The 18,939-nt window shown below is 39.5% G+C and overlaps 1 protein-coding gene across 1 annotated transcript in view; it reads right to left on the bottom strand.

Moving 5' to 3' along the window:
- Positions 1-14,089, bottom strand: part of Depdc7 (DEP domain containing 7) — a 34,904-nt gene extending 20,815 nt beyond the window's left edge. Inside the window, exons 1-2 of the mRNA XM_063227741.1 lie at positions 13,681-14,089; positions 10,089-10,213 (exon numbers count right to left, since the gene is read on the bottom strand). Coding sequence (XP_063083811.1) covers positions 10,089-10,113 — 25 coding nt within the window. The 5' untranslated portion in view covers positions 10,114-10,213; positions 13,681-14,089. The remainder of the gene's footprint in view (positions 1-10,088; positions 10,214-13,680) is intronic.
- Between the last annotated feature and the right edge of the window lie 4,850 nt (positions 14,090-18,939).

The raw sequence follows: 18,939 nt of genomic DNA, 5'->3' as shown, positions 1-18,939 counted from the left end.
TTTAATCCCCAGGTCACTCTCCACAACCACCACCACCAAAAAAAAAAAAAAAAAAAAAAAAAAAAAAAAAAAAAATTAGAATGTTGGTTAACTTAAAGTTCACTTCTTAGCTTATTGGAAAAAGCACCTATATGTGGTTGTTTCAGAGAGTACATACTTCAAAGCTGTGACCCCAGGGGCCCATGTTTAGTGGGACAGGAGGGACAATTGCTATAGAGCTTTAAAAATAGCAGCTTTTTGGCTAAGGGTGTGGCTCAGTAACAAAGTTTGCCTAGCATGACCAAGACAAAAACAAGAATGTAAGCTTTGTGTCTTTATAAGTTTAATATTTAGGAGCCGCTAAAAATTGCTGTAAAATGCTCTCATAACTAGCAAGTTACTACAGACAGTTCATAATGAGAAAGGAAATTTCTTTCAGCACTTTCTGATTCATCAGTGCACAGCTGCATAGCTTTCTGCCTTTCTTCCTCCCTTTTCCCCATTATAAAACTACTGGCAGCGTCCACCAATGTGTAATGTGTGTATGTGTGTTTGTTTTTTTGTTGGCACCAGGAACCAAACTCATGACCTTGTGCTTGCCAGGCAGGTACTGTGCCACCGGGCCATATCTTGGGCCCCAGGTGTAATTTTTGCAGTGTTTTCTTTCTCCACTTACAGAATGCTTAATTACTTTCATTGATTATTTCTGAAACAGGGGTGTCAAGTTAGTATTATGTTTAGCATATGGGAAGTAGTTCACTTGATCTAAACTGGTCTAAGATCTAAGATCAAACTTGTCTGAGCCAGTCACGAGGTAAAAAACAGAACAGAAAGTTTATGATTCACCAATCTGTTCTGGCACGATCCTAAATCCACCAAAACACACACACACACTTCTCTTTTCTCTAGCAGTGCAAACCTGTGATAGGTGAAAATGTCTTCTGTAGCTTTTTTTTTTCTTGGTGTGCTTAGGGAGCCAATCCAGGACTTCCTGTTTGCCAGATAAAAGCTGTACTGCTGAGCTATTCTACTAGCCCAGGCAGACTTTATTACTCTTTTCTTTTCTGTCTTCATGTCTACAAGTCGGTCTGTCTCAGGTTTTCTGTTTTTGTTGTTTGAGATGGGTTCTTGCTATGTCACCCAGGCTGGCCTTGAAATTCTGGGCTCAAGTAGTCCTTGTGCCTCAGCCTTTGGAGTAGCTGAAAGTACAGGCCCACTGCATACCCACCTCTGTCCACTCCTCTTTTTTAAAGACTGTAGGGAGCAGGTGTGGTGGCACATGCCTGTAATTTCAGCCCTTGGGAGGGTGAGACAGGAGGGTCGCTGTGAATTCAAGGCCAGCCTGAACTACAAGGTGAGTCCAAGGCCACTTCTACTTGCATAGAGGAACCCTGTCTCAAAAGATCAAATAAAACAAAATAAAGTTTGTATGGACAGGTCACATTTGAGCTGTTTCTACCTTTTGGCTCTTGTGAACAATGCTGCAATTAACACAGGTGACAATTAAGATTCCCTTTTCAGAGCCAGTGGTGCAGTTTAGTGGTGGATACTCACCCACCATGTGGAAGGAAGGCCTAGGGTTCAGCCCCCAACACTGAAATAATACCACCACCAATTCTCTTTTCATAGCTTTTGGATGTATACCCACACTCGGGATTCTGAATCGTACATAATCCTATGCTTAGTCTTTTGAGAAACCTCTTTACTGGTTTTTTGTAGTGGCCAAGCGATTTTACACTTCCATCAGCAAGGCACAGGATCTTTATTTTTCTACAATGGGACTAACACTTTTCCTTTTCCTTTCTTGACTACTTGATTTATATTTCCTTAGTATTATTGATGTTGAGGTCTTTTCTTATGCTGGTCGGTCATTTGTCTATCTTCTTTGGAATACTACTGTATTCTGATTCCTTGTCCATTTTTAAATTGGGTTATTTAGGGCCGGGAATTTAGCTCAGCGGTGTAAGTACCTGCCTGGCAAACATGAGGTTGTGAGTTCAATCCCCAGTAACAAAAACTAATTAATTTTCAAAGTTAAAAAATAAATTGATTGGATTATTTGCTTTATCATTGAATTGTAGGACTTTTCTCTCTCTCTCTCTCTCTCTCTCTCTCTCTCTCTCTATATATATATATATATATATATATATATATATATATTTTTTTTTTTTACTGGTACCAGGGATCAAACTCACGACCACGCACTTGGAAGGCAGGTGCTTATGCTGCTGAGCTAAATCCCCAGCCCTCATTATATTTTTTTATAATTACAAACTGCAAGTCTCCGTAGTTGGCTTTTCCCTCTTTTGTTTCCTTCCCTGTGCAAAAGTGTAAGCTTGATATAGCCCCATTCTGTGCTTTGGTATCACGTCTAAGAAATCCTCGCTGAGTGACATGAAGCTTTCCCCTTGCAATTTCTTCCAAGCTTTTTATTTTACTTATCAGTACATATTGGAGTGCATAGTGATTATACTCCTGGTGGGGAACTGGAGCAACACATCTTAATTCCTTGACACGTTATCTTTCCCTTCCCTTCTATCCAACTCTTCTCCCCTCCTTTTCTTTTTTGTATGTGTTTGAGGTACATGATGTTACTTTCCTTACTTGGTGTTGGAATGTCTCCTTTCCTTTCTCATCTCTACCCTTCGCTCCCCCTTCCCTTCATCTCTTGATACCCTTCTGCTTTGAAAAAGATCTATCTCCCCACTTCCTATTATCTACCTTTTATTTTGCTTTTTATTTATACTTTGTGCTTCGCATATCAGAGAAACCATGCGATATTTAAGCTTATGTGTCTGATTTATTTCTCTTAGCATCATGGTCTCAAGGGGCAACCATTTTCCTACAAATCACTGAAGTTTATCTTTCTTTATGGCAGAACAGATACAATAAATATGATATCATCAGTTTTACAGTTTCAGGCTATCCATTTAGGTCATTAATATGTTTCGAGTTAATTTTTGTACACAATATAAGGTAAAGATCTTCTGCATGTGGATATCAGGTTTTCCAAACACTAATTAGGTGACAGTCATTTCTTTATAGTGTGATCTTTTTTTTCTTTTGTACGTGGGCTCTAACTCACAACCTCATGCTTGCCAGGCAGGTGCTTATGCTGCTGAGCTAAATCCCCAGCCTATAGTATGATCTTGGCACACTTGTCAAAAATCATTAGATCTAAAAAAAAAAAATAAAAAAAATAAAAATAAATAAATAAATAAAAATCATTAGATCGTAAAATTGAGCATGGTGCTGCATATCTGTAATCCCAGCACCAAGGCAGGAGGATTGCAAAGTCAAGCCCAGCCTGCACAACTTAATGATTTAGTGAGACTTTGTGTTTTGTTTTGTTTTTTCTGTCTTTTTCGTTTTTATCGGTACCAGGGATCAAACTCACAACTGCCTACTTGCAAGGCAGGCACTTATACTGCTGAGCTAAATCCCCAGCCCCCAACTTTGTGTTTGTTACAGGCACTAAATTAGATAGAAATTAATAGGCAGACAGGGCTCAGGCCCTCAAGAGAATCAGTGCAGAAAATAAAAACACATCAAAACTGAGTGGAGGCACATCTGAAGAAGGCAAGACTTTGAGATTGAAGTCATTCCCTAAGGATGAATAGAAGCTTGAGATTCTACTGTAATTGGTACCACTTTTTTGGAATTTCCCAGTGAAACAGACCATTAGCGAGGGCTGAGTCATCGTATGTTCCTAAGACTATAGATTATCAACCAAGGTTAATGATGTTATCCATATGTGCTCCCTTCACTATGGGGTCAATATTAGATAAATGGCCATACTTGTAGTATTGTTAGTTAATTATAGTTTGTATTCACCTTGTGACTTTGCCCTATAAAAATATTCTTAAAGGCTGGTGGCAGATGCCTGTGGCAGGAGGCTGAGGCAGGAGGATCCTTCAGAGTCCAAGACCAGGCTGGGCTCCAAAGTGAGTTCAAGGCCAGCCTGAATTACATAGCAAGACCTTGTCTCAAAACAAAACAAAAATAAGAGTTATCTTGTGAGCCAGACATTCTAGGCAAGATTTATACCCAAGAGAATGGAAATAACATGTCCAAATAACATATCAAAAGCTTGTAAACAAACGTTCAGAGTAATATTCTTAATTTACTTTTTTTTTTTGTCTTTTTCCTTTTTATCGGTACCAGGGATCGAACTCACGACTGCCTGCTTGCAAGGCAGGAGCTTATGCCGCTGAGCTAAATCCCCAGCCCCCAGAGTAATATTCTTTATAATAACTAAAAAGCAGCAATTTAAACCAGGCCTGGTGGTGCACTCCTGTAATTTCAGCACTTGGGAGGCTGAGGAAGGAGAATTATTGGCAAGTTTGAGACCAGCCGGGGCTACACGGTGAGTCCAAGGCCAGCCTGAACGGCATAGCAAGAACCTGTCTCAAAAGGACAAAAAACAAAACAAAACAAAAACAAAAAAACCCGTAACCGAAATGTTCTTGAACTGATGAACAAATAAACCAAATGTGGTGTATGTATAGAGAAGCTTTAATCAAAGAATTGAATTAAGCATTGATAGAGGGTACAACATGGGTAAAGTCTGAAAATGTTACGCGAAGTGAAGGACCAGCTGTGAAAGACCACACACAGCAGTGACACCATCTGTATGAACTGTCTGCACAGGTAGACCTGCAGCGCTAGAAGGCAGACAAGTGGCTCCTAGGGACAGGGGTGAGCGGGAATGGTTAATGATTACTGACAGACACGGAATTTCTTTCTAGGATAATGAAAATGTTTGGGAGTTAGTGGCAGCAGTTATGAAACCTAGTAAATATAACACCAGCAACTGAGTTGTGCTTTCAAAGGTGCATTTTATGGTAAATGAATTATATCTTAACAGAAAATAGCACTTTGTGAGCCTTTTGCCTTAAAAACATATCAATACCAATGCATCATGAAAACTTTGAAATACATGGGCTTAATATGGTGACACTTGAGAAACAACTCTGAGACATACTTATTACAAATTTTTTATCATTATTTATTTAGTTATTTACTTTGGTTTTTTGAGACAAGGTCTTGCTATGTAATTCAGGCTGTCCTGGAACTCATAATGTAGCCCAGACTGGCCTGGAACTCATGATGATCCTCTTGCCTCAGCCTCCTGACTGCTGGGATTACAGGTATGCATCACCACACCAGGGTTGATCACTTTTATTCTGTTAAAATAAGATTTCTAGTACCAACATTTAGGCTGGGTGTGTTGGGACATTCCAGTAATCCCTCCTGCCTGAGAAGCCTGGGGCAAAAGGATTGAGGGTTTGAGAACAGCCTGGATTGACCTTGTCTTTAAAAAGCAAAGTTTGCCAGGTGTGGTAGCACATACCTATAATCCCAGCACTTGGTAGGCTGAGGCAGAAAAACTGCTGCAAGTTTGCGGCCAGCCCTAGGCTACAAAGTGAGTTCAAAGCCAGCCTGAGTTACATAGCAAGACCCTGTCTCAAAAAAACAAAACAAAAATCATATATTTTAATCGCCCTGTATAGCGTTAGGAAGTTTAACTTCTCTAGTTTACTCATCTGTAAAGTAGAATACTACCTATCTTACAGATCTATTATGAAATTAAATATATACTTAAAGAATATTAAAGCGCATGTTTATTAAATTGTTCACTCATAGTATGTGCTTAATAAATTCCAGGCTATTTAAATGTATTTTGGGTTCCCAGTTATTAAACAGACCCCGTAAAAAGTCATAGTGTACAAAATAATTTGAACTTCTACCAGTTAATAGCCAGTCTTGGCCTGTCTTTATCTTAGTTTTGTTTGTTCATTTTGTGTATGTGGCACTGGGGATTGAACCTAGGACCTTTACCCTGAGTTACATACCCAGCTTTTTTTTTGTTTGTTTGTTTTTCAGACAGAGTTGCTAAATTACATAGGCCTGGCTTGAATTTGCCATCCTCCTGCCTCAGCCTCACAGAGTGCTGGAACTACAGACCTGTGCCCCCATGCCTGGCTTTTCATCTTAGCTTTTATTGCTTTACGTATCTCAAAAACAGAACACCTTATATGTAGCAGGTGCTTAATAAACTAGGTAATAAATTACAAATATTCTTTTCCAGCTGACCAAACAATAAAAGTGTTTATGGTGAACAGTAATGGAGAGCTGATGTATTTATGGTCAGTGAACAAATAGTAAATTATGCTCCTTTAGCTAATCAACAGCTTTCTTGAATAAAACACATATACATGGCACTTAAGGCATGAACATAATAGCATATATAACTATGCTATTCAGCAATGAGTGGGTTATAAGTTGGACTGTGACTTCAAAGTTCAGAATAAGCAGTTTTCAACCCAAAGACAAAACTTTTCTTTTTTTCTAAAGAACTGGACACAGTGCATTAGACCACATATTTGTAGCCTTAATATATATATATTTATATTGTGTGTATGTGTGTGTGTGTGTGTGTGTGTGTGTGTGTGTGTGTGTGTATGTGGTATGGGGGATCGAACTGATGACCTCATACTTGCCAAGCAGGCGCTTATGCCACTGAGCTAAATCCCCACCTCCAACCTTAATATATATTTGAAAAGGGGCTGGGAATATAACTTAGTGGCAAGCAACTGCCTGGAAAGCTCAAGGTCCTGAGTTTGATACCCACCAAAAAAAAAAAAAAAAAAAAAATATATATATATATATATATATATATATATATGAATGATTGCATGTTTATTTCAGCAAAACTTTCATTACTGATTGAGAGAGATTCTGTTAATCTCTGATTTAAAAAATCAGATTCTGGGACTAGATATATAGCTCAGCAGCACAGCACCTGCCTGAAAAGCTCAAGGTCCTGAGGTCAATTCTTGGTGCCAAAAAAAAAAAAAAAAAAAAAAAAAAATCAGGTTATTTCCTTTAAGATTAAAATTTATACTACATACATGTTGTGAGAAAAAAAAAAAAAAAACACAAAGAGGCCCAAAAGACAAAAGAAAAATGTATGTTTTATTACTTCACATATACTATCAAAAACATAATATAAAATTTTACTATTACATATAAATTGTGCAGTTTATATTTATGTATTATTATGTTTATTATTTTTATTGCCCTTAGACTTAAATCAAATATAGGCCATTGCATTTTTTGCATAGCCACATTTTAAAACTTGACTTCTATCACAACAGTCTGAAAAGCTCTCCTGAGCTGGTGAGATAACTTTTAAAAAACAACCATTTAAATCATCTGGAAGTAGGACTAGGGATGTAGCTCAGTGACACAGTGCTTGTGTTACATGTGGGAGGCTCTGGGTTCAGTGCCCACCAACATAATAAACTAAAATAAAGCCACTGGAAATGACCCCAGAGGTAACCAACAAAGAAAGATATACCTACTCAGGAAAATGGGTGAAACGTATTACAGGCATGTACTACCATACTTCTTTTCTTTTTAATTTTTTCTTTGACCCACTGATTGTTCAGGAATATTTTATTTATTTCTCACATACTTTTGGGTCTCTCAGATTTTTACTGATTATTCATTTCATTCAGTTTTTTGTCAGATAATCTGCTTCATGTAACTTCTGTTCCTTTCAAATTATTTACGGCCTTGACCAGTGATGGTGAACATTTTAGAGCTTTCAATGATAACAAACAGCCCCCTGCAGTACGCCTGCGCTAGGCTCGCCACCACTGACCTAGACGATCTTGGAGACTGTTGTATGTGTAGTTGAGAAAAATGTATATTATGTCCTGGATAGAGTATTCAGTAGTTATGTGCTAGCATATTGGTTTACGGTTGTCAAATTTTCTGTCACTTTATTCTTTATTGAAAGTGCCCAATAAATTGAATTTGAATGTTGAATTTCCTACTTTCCCTTTTATTGTATACATAAAAATCTCAGACATTTGGGAAGGTGGCACAGGTGGACTGCAAGAGCATAGGCAATTTAGTGAGATCTATAAATATAAGATGGGTATGGTGGGTCTCAAAATATAAGCTGGGTATGGTGGCACACCTCTGCAATGCCAGCATTTGGGAAGCTCTGAGGCAGGAGGAATACAAGTTCAAGTCCTGGCTAGGGAACTCAGATTATATCTCAAAAAAAAAAAAAAGAGTAGGGATATAGCTTAGTATGACAGGAGGATAATAAATTCAAGGTCAGTCAGGGCTACATAATAATTTTGGGGCAGCTGTGATGTTGCATGCCTGTAATCCCAGCATTTGGGAGGCTGAAGCAGAGGATTACCATGAGCTGAGGCCAGCCTGGGCTAGATGGTGAGTTCATGGCCGGCCTGAACTACATAGGAAGATCCTGTCTGAAACAAACAAACAATACATAGTTAGGTAAAGGCCAGCCTAGACTACAAGCAAGACCTTGCCTCAAAAAACCCACAAACAACCAGGTAGGGTGGCACATACATGTAATCTTGGCACTTCAAAAAAGCAATAATAAATGTCGGTCAGGCTTCATAGGGTTGAGGAATTTCTACATTGTTGATGGGAATGTAAGCTGGTACAGCCACTATGGAAATCAGGATGGAGATTCCTCAAAAAATGAAAACTAAAACTTCTATTCAACCTGGATATTTCCTTTCTTGGCATCTTCAAAAAAGAGTTACAGACAAAAACAAAACAACAACAACAACAACAAAAATGAGTTAGAGACAAAAAAAAGTTACAGACAACATGTTACAGTGATACATGCATGCCCATGTTTATAATAGCACAACTCATAGTAGCTAAAGCTTTTAGGAACAGGCTATATACCCATCAACAGATGACTGGATAAAGGAACTGTGGTTTTTATACACATAGAGGACAAATTCATAGAAAAATGGATGCACCTTGAGACCACAATGTTAAGTGAAATAAATCAGACAGGTAAGATTAAATATCATACAACTTCTCTTAGATGAGAAGCCCAAAGTATAAATAATTTAAAAATAAAAGATAGGCTATAAGAAACAGTGAGACAGGTCTTTTGCAAATAGAAAGGGGACCAAGAGATGCAGGGAGTCAGGAAGGAGGAGAGAAACAGCGCTGCTTAATTCATGGTGATCAGGAAGCAGTGCAGGGAACAGCACCAGAGAGAAATGGTCTAGAGGCCAAATTTGGACAGAAAGTCACACCTCTACAACCCATCCAGACACACTCAGGAGCAGGCTTTACTAATCCCATAGGCAGTCCCTAGACAATGAAACTCACAAGCATAACTGTTACACTTCCTTCTTTCTGTTGTTTCAGGTTTTGTTTCTTGTGTCTTGGAGCTCTATGAGGTACAAAATCATTAGGGTTGTTATGTTCTCTTATCACACTGACCCTGCTGTCATCATGAAATGATTTTAATCCTGAGTAGTCTTTGCTTGGTAAGCTACTTTGACAGTGCAGTAGTCCCAACTATATGCAGTTTTACTTTCTAAAACTTTCAATTATCTGCTGCCAATCACAGTCCAAAAAAACTACATAGAAAATTTCAGCTGGATAGGGTGGTGCATGGGTATAATACTAGCATTTGGGAGACTAAGGCAGGAGGATTGCAAGTTCAAGGCTACCCTGATCTATATAGTGAGTGAGTTCAAGGTCAGCCTGGATGACATAGTCAGACCCAGTCTCAAAAAAAAAAAAAAAAAAAAAATCATAAATTTTAAATTGCAGTTTTGAGTAGGATGAAGAAATCTTCCAAATTCCTACTCTGTGCTGCCCTGTATGTGAGTCATCCCTTTGTCCAGTGTATCCATGTTGTATATGGTACATAGTTACTTGGTAGCTATCGGGGTTATCAGATCAATTGCTGAGCTATTCAGTGCTTATGTTTAGGTAACCTTACTTTACTTATTAATGATCCAAAGTATCACTGTAATGTGTGGGTAAGATTTGGTCCTGGCCATAGCCTCAGACATCCACTGTGGGTCTTGCTATGTACTCCACCCTCATGGAAAAGCAGGGACTACTATCATAAAACCCATCTAGTTTTCTTTTGGTTAGTGCATACATAGAATATTAGTGCTAGGGCTACCAAGCACATTACCACAAACTTCAACAGAAATTGTTTTTCTCACATTTCTGGAGACCAGAAGTCCAAAATCAAGGTACAGGGCCATACTTCTTCCAAAGGGCTTAGAAGAGAATCTTACCTGTCTTGCCTTCTGGTGGCTGCATAACTTCGGTCTGCCCTCATCTCTTCTTCTGCATCTTCACCTTCTCATCTTTTTGTCTTTCATCTTTCACAAGGGCATTTGTCAGTAAAGCTAGGACCAACCTGGAAAATTCAGAGTGATTTTATCTCAAGATTCTTAAATTCATTACATCTGCAAACACTCATTTCTAAATAAGGTCACATGCTGCGTGAAGGACTCCAGAAGCTTGTTTGTCACCTGAGGATAGAGAGAAGGCTGCTATTTGCAAACTAGAGACCTTACAAAAAACAGCCTCTGTCTACCTGCCTCATTGGGCATTTCAGCTTCTAGAAATGATATGATAAATTTGTTGTTTCAGCCACTAGACTTTCGTGTTTTGTTACAGCAGCCTGAGAAAACTAATAAGATAAGACTCAGCTAATGTGGTCATAGTGGTAACTTCACATATTTATTTCTCCTTTTTTTTGTTTTTTGGTACTGGGGATTGAACTCAGGGCCTTGCACTTGCCAGGCAGGTGCTTACACCACTGAGCTAAATCCCTGGCTACTTCTCTTTTGGAAGGCAGAATTTCTGCTTATGAGCAGTATGGACATACTTAAAAGATAAGTTTTTACTTTACAATTTATTTTTTGAAATAGAGTTTTGTTATGTAGTTCAGGTTGATCTTGAACTCACTATATAGCTAAGGGCTGGTCTCAAAACTCCAGGTAATCCTCCTGCCTCAGCCTCTCAAATACTAGAGTTACAGATGTATGCCATTTCACTTAAGATTTTGTTTTGTTTTGGCTAAGAGTCTCACTGTGTTGTCCAGGCTGCTCTCAAACTGGTAAACTCATGCAGTCTTCTCACCACAGCCTCCTAAGTACTAGGGGGCACAGGGGGCACTGTCGTGCCCACCTATTTGTGGTACTTTTGAATGATGCTTTATGTGTGACAGCTAAACTGGATTGTCATATGGATTGGCTTAAGAGTTGCCAGGAGGATAAGTACAGCACATTTCTGGGTGGCCATGGAGACATTAGCTTGGGCACTATATGTGGTCTCTGGCCCCTTCCTCTATGGTGCTGTTCTCCTTGTCTGCTTTCCCAGCCACCATAAAATGAGCAATGTGTTTCACTGCACCCTTTGCTATGCCATGAACTGAACCCTCAGAAACTGTGAACCAAATTAAACCTCTCTCTTCTCTTCCTCCTCCTCCCTTTAGCAGTGGGAGTTGAACCCAGGACCTTCCCACTGAGCTACATCTCCAGCCCCTTCTTTTGAGCCACGATGTTGCTGAGTTACCCACACTCAGCCCAAAACCACGATTCTCCCATCTCAGCTCCCAGGATGCTCAAATTATGGGCATGAGCCATCATACCTGGCTAAACTGTGCTTCCATTAAACTGTAGATGTCAGGTATTTTTTTTTTTAAAGCCAGTCAAATTGATGTCAGGTATTTTGTAACAGCAACAGAAGCAAGCTAATAAAATATGTAATCTTGAGAGTGAAGTGTTTGCAAACTGCTATGATAATATCAATGCATTTAGATTACTATCAGCTGTGAAAAATCCTAACTTCCTGAATTTTATTGAAGTCAAATAATGTAATAAAGTCAACGGAGGAATGACATTTAGAAAACCTACTGATTAGCCCATAAAATTTTTAAAGTGTTTGAAAAGAGTCTCTGCAAACAACACTAATTTTAAAATGTCATTGTAAAGCCAGTTCTTGTGTTAGGCTGCTGTGATTTGAATTATCTTCCTTTACTGCTCAAATGCACTTGCTGCCTGATGGTAGCTCATTCACTCCCATGGATTAAATGGCAACCAGAACGAGCCCTGCTGCTTGGTAAAGGAAGCACAGGGAGAAATAAGAAGGTGATACGAAGAGGATGGTATTCTAAGAGATACATGTTCTTTAGACAGAAAGGTAAAGGCGGGAATGACAATGGAGTACTTGAGCTACTTAAGAGGCCAGAGTGAAGCCACTTTAAACTGATTTTGAATATGAGACGTGATCAAAAAATAAGAGTGAATGTTTGAAATCGAAAAATTTACCACACTGAAAGACACACTGCCATTCATGTCCCTCAGAAAACTGGCCCATTCTGAATACACGCCACCATTCTTGCCACTTTCTGAAGCAGTGCTAGGCGTCTTCTTTTGTGACTCTCTTTAGTGGTGCTGTCATGGCTGCCTTCGTGTCCTGAATCAGTTACGTTTCAGTGAGGTGATGATCACTGTGACTTGGAAAGAGCCCAGAAGTCACACAGTGCGAGACCCAGTGAATAAGGGGGATGAGGACACACCATGGGGTTTTTATGGGCCTGCCTTCCCACTGGCTGGCACTGGGCTGCAGCAGTCACTGTGTTTGACCCCAGCTCGTAAAGACACTCAGGAGAGAGGCTTCCAGAGATGCTACAAAAAGTGGCAAGAACCAGATATGGTGCTGGCCCATGTCTGTAATCTCAGTACTCTGGAGGTGGAGGCAGGAGGATTTCTACGAGTTCAGGACCAGTCTGAACTACACAGGGAAACCCTGTCTCAAAAAACAAAACAAGGGCCAGGGATTTAGCTCAGTGGCATAAGCGCCACCCTGGCAAGTGCAAGGTCATGAGTTTGATCCCCCGGTACCAAAAACAAAACAAAAGAAGTGGCAGAATGGTGGGGTACTCCGTCTCCCTCATGGTTAGTACTGAGAGTGTGGAGTGGGTGCTCTGGGCTCAGAACACACATTTATTATTAAAAAGTCTTTTAAAAAAGAATGGTGGGATAAGTGGGGGAGATATTTTGAGGGCAATTAATAGCAATGTGTCTTTTACTGAAATAAACTTTTTTTTGGTCTTTTTCCTTTTTATTGGTACTGGGGATCGAACTCATGACTGCCTGCCTGCAAGGCAGGCACTTATGCCACTGAGCTAAACCTCCAGCCCCGCAATAAACTTTTTACAAAATTGTAACACACTTTTTGGATCAGCCCTTGTCCATACTAAGTGTCTATTATGGAAAATGCACTGTGCTGTTGGAGATTCAAGGGTAAAGACTGAGGATATAGACTTAAGCACTTCAGAGCTGACCAGTAACACAGCATGATTATCAGTACTACTTGACTGGTATCATAAGAGCAATGAAGCTCTGCTTAGGGTGTGTGTGTCTTTTTTTTTTTTTTTTTTTTTTTTTGTCTTTTTCTTTCTTATTGGTACCAGGGATCGAACTCTTGACCACACACTTGCAAGGCAGGTGCTTATGCTGCTGAGCTAAATCCCCAGCCGTGTATGTGTCTTTTAAGAGCAGTCTATTCATTTTGAAGTAAGTCTTGCAAAATAGTTACAAGTGCAGTAAGACCTTTCCATTCTTACTGTTCTGCAATACAGCATCATTATCACCATCATCATCATTTTGGTTTGACATGGAGTCTCACTATGTAGTCCAGGTTCGGCTTCAAACTCTTGGTGATTCTCCTATCTCAGCCTCCCAAGTGGTGGGATTACAGGCATCCATCACCATGCCCAGTTTACACTGTTTTTTTGAAGCTCAATTCTTGCACTTCTCCCAACACTGCAGTCTATCTAAAAGAACATAAACATCTTTAAAAAGTCCTTCTTACCTCACTTATAGGATGAGGAAGGAAGTTCCTGAAAATGAGCTAAGCCAACGAGGCTTCTTCCTCCTCCAGCAGCCAAGTCTCTGACCTCTCAGGCCCAGCTGCCACCGTCATCAGTCCGTCCACGAGGCCTTCCTGGATCACCACATAAATCCGCTTCTCCACTGCATACTTTGCTTGTGATGAGTTTTTACCTGGAAAACCATGACCCCCCAAATAGGAATATATGCAGTTCCTGGGCTTTCTTTGCATGCAAAGGCAAGACTATAAAAATGAGGCCACTGCATTTTACTTTTTCATAAAGCATCAGCAGTTTTTGAGATATATAAACTCTTGGTACAGCCATTTTCTTCTGTTGTTGTACATACTGCTTGCTAAAGTTATGTATTGCACTTTCCTGTTCTGACCTGCTTAACACTCCCTGTAAATTTTCTCTCACATATCCAGTTATCCCTAAAAGATTTAAAGAGACTGTACCATGGTCCAGATGGTCCAGGGAATGCAGGGACCACAGTGATGGGCGAAACCCACTCGGAAGGGACAGAAACCAGCAGAAAAGGGATCTGAGGGGACCAGCAATCCAGCACCCACAGCCAAGCCTATGATCTCGCACGGCACCGGTCTAACGCACTGCTGGAGGCTTAAAACCTAGTTTCGATCAGTAGAAGAGGTGCTCAAGTGAGCTGAAGAGTAAAGAGATGAAGACTTCAGTGGCAACAGGAAGAACCAGAGGAAAGGGGGAAAGCAAACATTGAAGAAATTAGGGGATTTAGCTCAGTGGCATAAGCACCTGCCTTGCAAGCAGGCGGTTGTGAGTTCAATCCCCGGTACCGATAAAAGGAAAAAGACCAAAAAAAAAAAAACAACATTGAAGGAATTCAAAGAGGATCTTCAATACTGGGCCCCCAAGGGGCAAGAAGGACAGGAGTAGGGAGAGACCGGTTGATAAAGGGCTTGGTCTTTTTCCTTTTTATGGGGAACTGAGAAAGAGGAGGGTTAAAGCAATACAAAGGCCATGGAGAGAGTGAGGGGAGGGGAAAGTCACAAGAAAGAATCAATTTTATTATTATCTGATATTAAATAAGCTGTCAATTTAATGTAAAATCTGTACTTAGTTTGGGTAAAAACAATAAATGAAGCATAACAGGTAAACTGTGCCTAAAATACAAGTTATTTTTGTAAAGCAATTCCTTGACTCCTGATTCACATCATCAAATAGATAAGGTTTAACAATAGACCAACAGGTAATTGTATCTTCTTTTAATCTGAAACCAGTCAGCTCTAAATTATTCATCCTAGCTGGAGAACAGATATACATACACACACAAATAACTTTAAATGGCCAATAGGTAGTGCTGATTCTACCTTAGAATATGGTTCTTTTTATTTTGGAAACTAAGACGTTAGTTAAAGCCATAGGAAACGGGCAATCCATAGTACTAAGTCTTATAATTCATAAGCATGCTTTGGGCCAATATTAAGACTCAGTAGTTTATATCCCTTGGTTTATACTTTTCTACACTGTTGACTTTTAAAACAAACCTGAGTAGCTTTACTTTAAAATATTTCTATTTGGAAAACAAGACTATAATTGTCATCTTTCATTTTCCTGGAGTAGAATCAGGTTAAATAATTGAGTTTAGAAAGGTTCTGAGATTTTTAAGATAAGTACAAGGGGTTGGTGGTTTAGCTCAGTGGCACAAGCACCTACCTGCCTGGCAAGCATGATGAGGTCATGAGTTCGATCCCCAGTTCTAAAAAAAAAGTACATTAAAAAGTACTAGTAGAAGTGGCTGGACATAGTAGTGTACCTCTAATTTCAGCTTCTCTGGCAGCTGAAACAGGAGGGCTGCAAATCTGAGCCAGCGTGGATATCTTAGCAAGTTCCTGTCTCAGCCAATCAACCAATCAATCAGGTTGAGGATGTAGCTCAACATTCCCTGGGCCCAGTACTGTGAAACACAAGACAAAACAAAGCAAAACACAAAACAAACACACATGCACACAAAACACTAACAACAATAACAAACAGTAACAACAACAACAAAAAACAGTAACAAAGGAGCATAGTGTGAGAACTATCCTTTAGGTCTGCAACATGGATAACCTGAATTATTATGTGGAAAATACTAAAATGAACAATTTCAGTAATCAATAGAGATCAAAATAGGGGTATTAAAATATTTTAAAATGTTGACAGATTTTTCTGTGTGAAATAAGGAATGAAGTTAGCATTTTTTTTTTTAAGAACCAAAACAAGTTAAAGTAACACAAATGCAGACAATTTCAACTGAATTTTTATACTCAGGGCCTTTGCACTGAGCCACATCTCCCATACTCCACCTCCACCCCCTTAAGACACGGTCTCTCAAAATTGTCCAGCTGAGTCTCAAACTTTCCATCCTCCTGTCTCAGGCTCCCAAGTGCTGCCATTACAGAATGCACCACTGTGCCCAGTTGGAATCTTTTCCTTTTTTAAGATAGGGTCTTGCTATGGAGTTCAGGCTGGTCCTGATTAACTATACAGCTAAGCCGGGGATGTAGCTCAGCAGCACAATGCCTGCCCGGCAAGCATGAGGCTGAGAGTTTGATTCCTGGTATTAAAAAAAAAGGTATGTAGCCAAGGCTGTCCTCCAACTCGAGGTGATCTTCCTGCCTCAGCCACCCAAATGCTGAGATTATAGGCATGTGCCACCACATCTGGCTCCCAGCTGGAATGTTATAATTAAAAGGATTTGACAATTTTTCTATCTTAAAACCTTGACAGGAGAGAGCAAGGTTGAAAGAACAAGAGAATTTTGCATGGCTGTGCTTTTCATAAGGCTTCCAAGAGCCCATCCTTGGGACAGAACAGCTAGAGCTTCAGTTCTGTGGTCAGAGGCACTGGGAGGAGTGTCCTGGGGAGAACTTGCCATTTTCAGTGGAAGGTAAGTGGTTATGCTGACCTTGTACTTCAGATCTGGATCTCCTGCACCTTTCTTTATACCAAAACTGTGTAAGAAATAACGCTGTTTTAATTCACCCACTTAACAGCTGTGAAGAATGTTTTAGGAAGTGCAGTCTCTTTGGAAATGGATCAAACTCTTCAATGCATGTAGCGCAGTAGGTATGTTTGTAAATAAACAAACACCATAAATGTGTAGTACTTCTGCTCTGAAACAAGCAATGTGGTAGTAACTGAACAGGAGCTTATTTGTTATTTGGATAATTCTTTTTTTTTGGTACCAGGGATCAAACTCATGACCTGATGCCTGCCGGACAGGTGCTTATGCCACTGAGCTAAATCCTCAGCCTTATTTGGAAATTCTTCAGTATTAGTTTTTGAGAACTGTGTTTAACTTGCTTTATTATTATTGGTCTTTTTTGAGGCAGGGTCTCCCCATGCAGTTCTGGCTGGCCTTCAGCTCATTTTGTAGTCCTGGATGGTCTTGAACTTACAACTCTCCTTTTGCTTAAGACTATGGAGTGCTGGAATTATAGGCGTGTGTCACACCTGGCTGCTTCATAGTTTTAAATTCAGAGTGCTTGTTTTTGATTCCTAGATCAGAATCTTGTTGGTAATTTGTTGTAAAAGCAAGCAGCAATTTTTTTTTCCTTTGGTACTGGGAGTCAAACTCATGACCTTGAGCTTGCCAGGCAGGTGCTGTGCTGCTGAGTTATATCCCTAGCATGAATAGCAAATTTGACTCTGGTTGTCTTACAGTAACTATTTTAATATTTTAAAAACTATCTTGCCGGGGGTGGTGACTCACGCCTGTAATCCCAGCACTGGGGAGGCTGAGGTGGGAGGATTGTTTTGAGTTCGAGACCAACCTGGGCTACAGAGTGAGCTCAAGGCCAGCCTGAACTGCATAGCAAGACCCAGTCTTAAAAAAGACAAACAAAACAAAACAAGTATCTTGAAGGAGGAAAAAATACGGTTTTTCTCCACTTTTGATAACCAATTATGTATACCGATAGAAGTTCTGATTAGTCAGGCATTGAGGGGCTTCACTTTCTCTCTAGAACTGTAGCCTAAACCTGAAAGTTCTACCTCAGTAACTGTACTACTGACCAGAAATAAGTATTGTATAATAAAAGAAAAGGCAGAATGTTAGGGAGGGCCAGGGGTTTAGCACAGTGGCACATACGCGTGCCTGGCAAATGCAAGGTTGTGAGTTTGATCTCCAGTACCAAACAAACAAGCAAACAAAAACCACAGTAAGAACAACAAAAGGAGAATGTATCAGCATATAATACATAAATGAAGACATGGTTTCAACTTATTCTGGAGCTCTGAATATAATATACTCTAGATCAGTGGTGACAAATGTATGGCATGTATGCTGTAGTAGGCTGTTGGAAAGTTCCAAAATGTTCACCACACTGCCTAAATACTAGGTGAAAGATGGTCTGATCTGTTATCCTGTCAGTGAATTGAATCTAAGAATAGTGAAATGCTACTTAACACTTAAAATATAATGCCCCAGTTTCTAAGGCTTTGTAGTAGTTGGGGAAAATAGCTACTGAGTATTTTAATCCTAGTTTGTTCACGTTTGAAATATCATAGGTATTAGAAAGATACCATAAAAAGAGACTGCACTTTGGGAGGCTGGGGCAAGAGAGTCAAAGAATGAACCCAGACTTAGAAACAGTGTCTCAAAAATGGCAGGGTTGGGCGGCTGAACATGTAGCTCAGTGTGATGGCTAAATCCATAGTACAAAAACAAACCAACCAATCAAATTAATTAATTAATTAATTAAAAAAAAGAGAAGCTGGCAGGCAGGCTCTCTGGCCTCCAGATGTTTCAGTTGGGAGGGTGCTGTACTGTTTTTAAACCAACATTTAAAAACTAGACTGTTCATACAGAGGTGTATTTCAGGGTTCTTAGAAATTTACTCTTGAGTAGTTTTACATCTCTTCACAGAATAAAATGGAAATAGCTGTCTAGGCCAATCTTTGTCATAATATTACACTTCTTTTAGAGGCCAAGAGCAAAACTATTGATTTGTTAGAACCTTCTATTTTGATTTTTCCGTTTATTCACCAAAGATGGTCTCCCATGTCTTTGACAGCCCTTTGGCAACTACAGAGATATAGATGCAAGCTTAATGTAAGTTTATCCAAATAGTCCTTATACTCACGTGTCATTATTTATTTTATCATGTAATGATTAACCCAGTCTCATCTTATGTTGAGAGTTTCTATGAAACATTAGGGTTTTTCTGTTTTTAGAAAAAGTATACATGAAAGTTTGAGTTCATAAAGTGATTTTGAACTCT

The sequence above is a fragment of the Cavia porcellus genome, unplaced genomic scaffold (genome assembly GCF_034190915.1).
Source record: "Cavia porcellus strain 051 isolate PalLab524CR breed Dunkin Hartley unplaced genomic scaffold, mCavPor4.1 scaffold_17, whole genome shotgun sequence".
Taxonomy (NCBI): domain Eukaryota; kingdom Metazoa; phylum Chordata; class Mammalia; order Rodentia; family Caviidae; genus Cavia; species Cavia porcellus.
The sequence above is the reverse complement of the archived record's forward strand: the minus strand, read 5'-3'. Positions and strand labels throughout refer to the sequence as shown.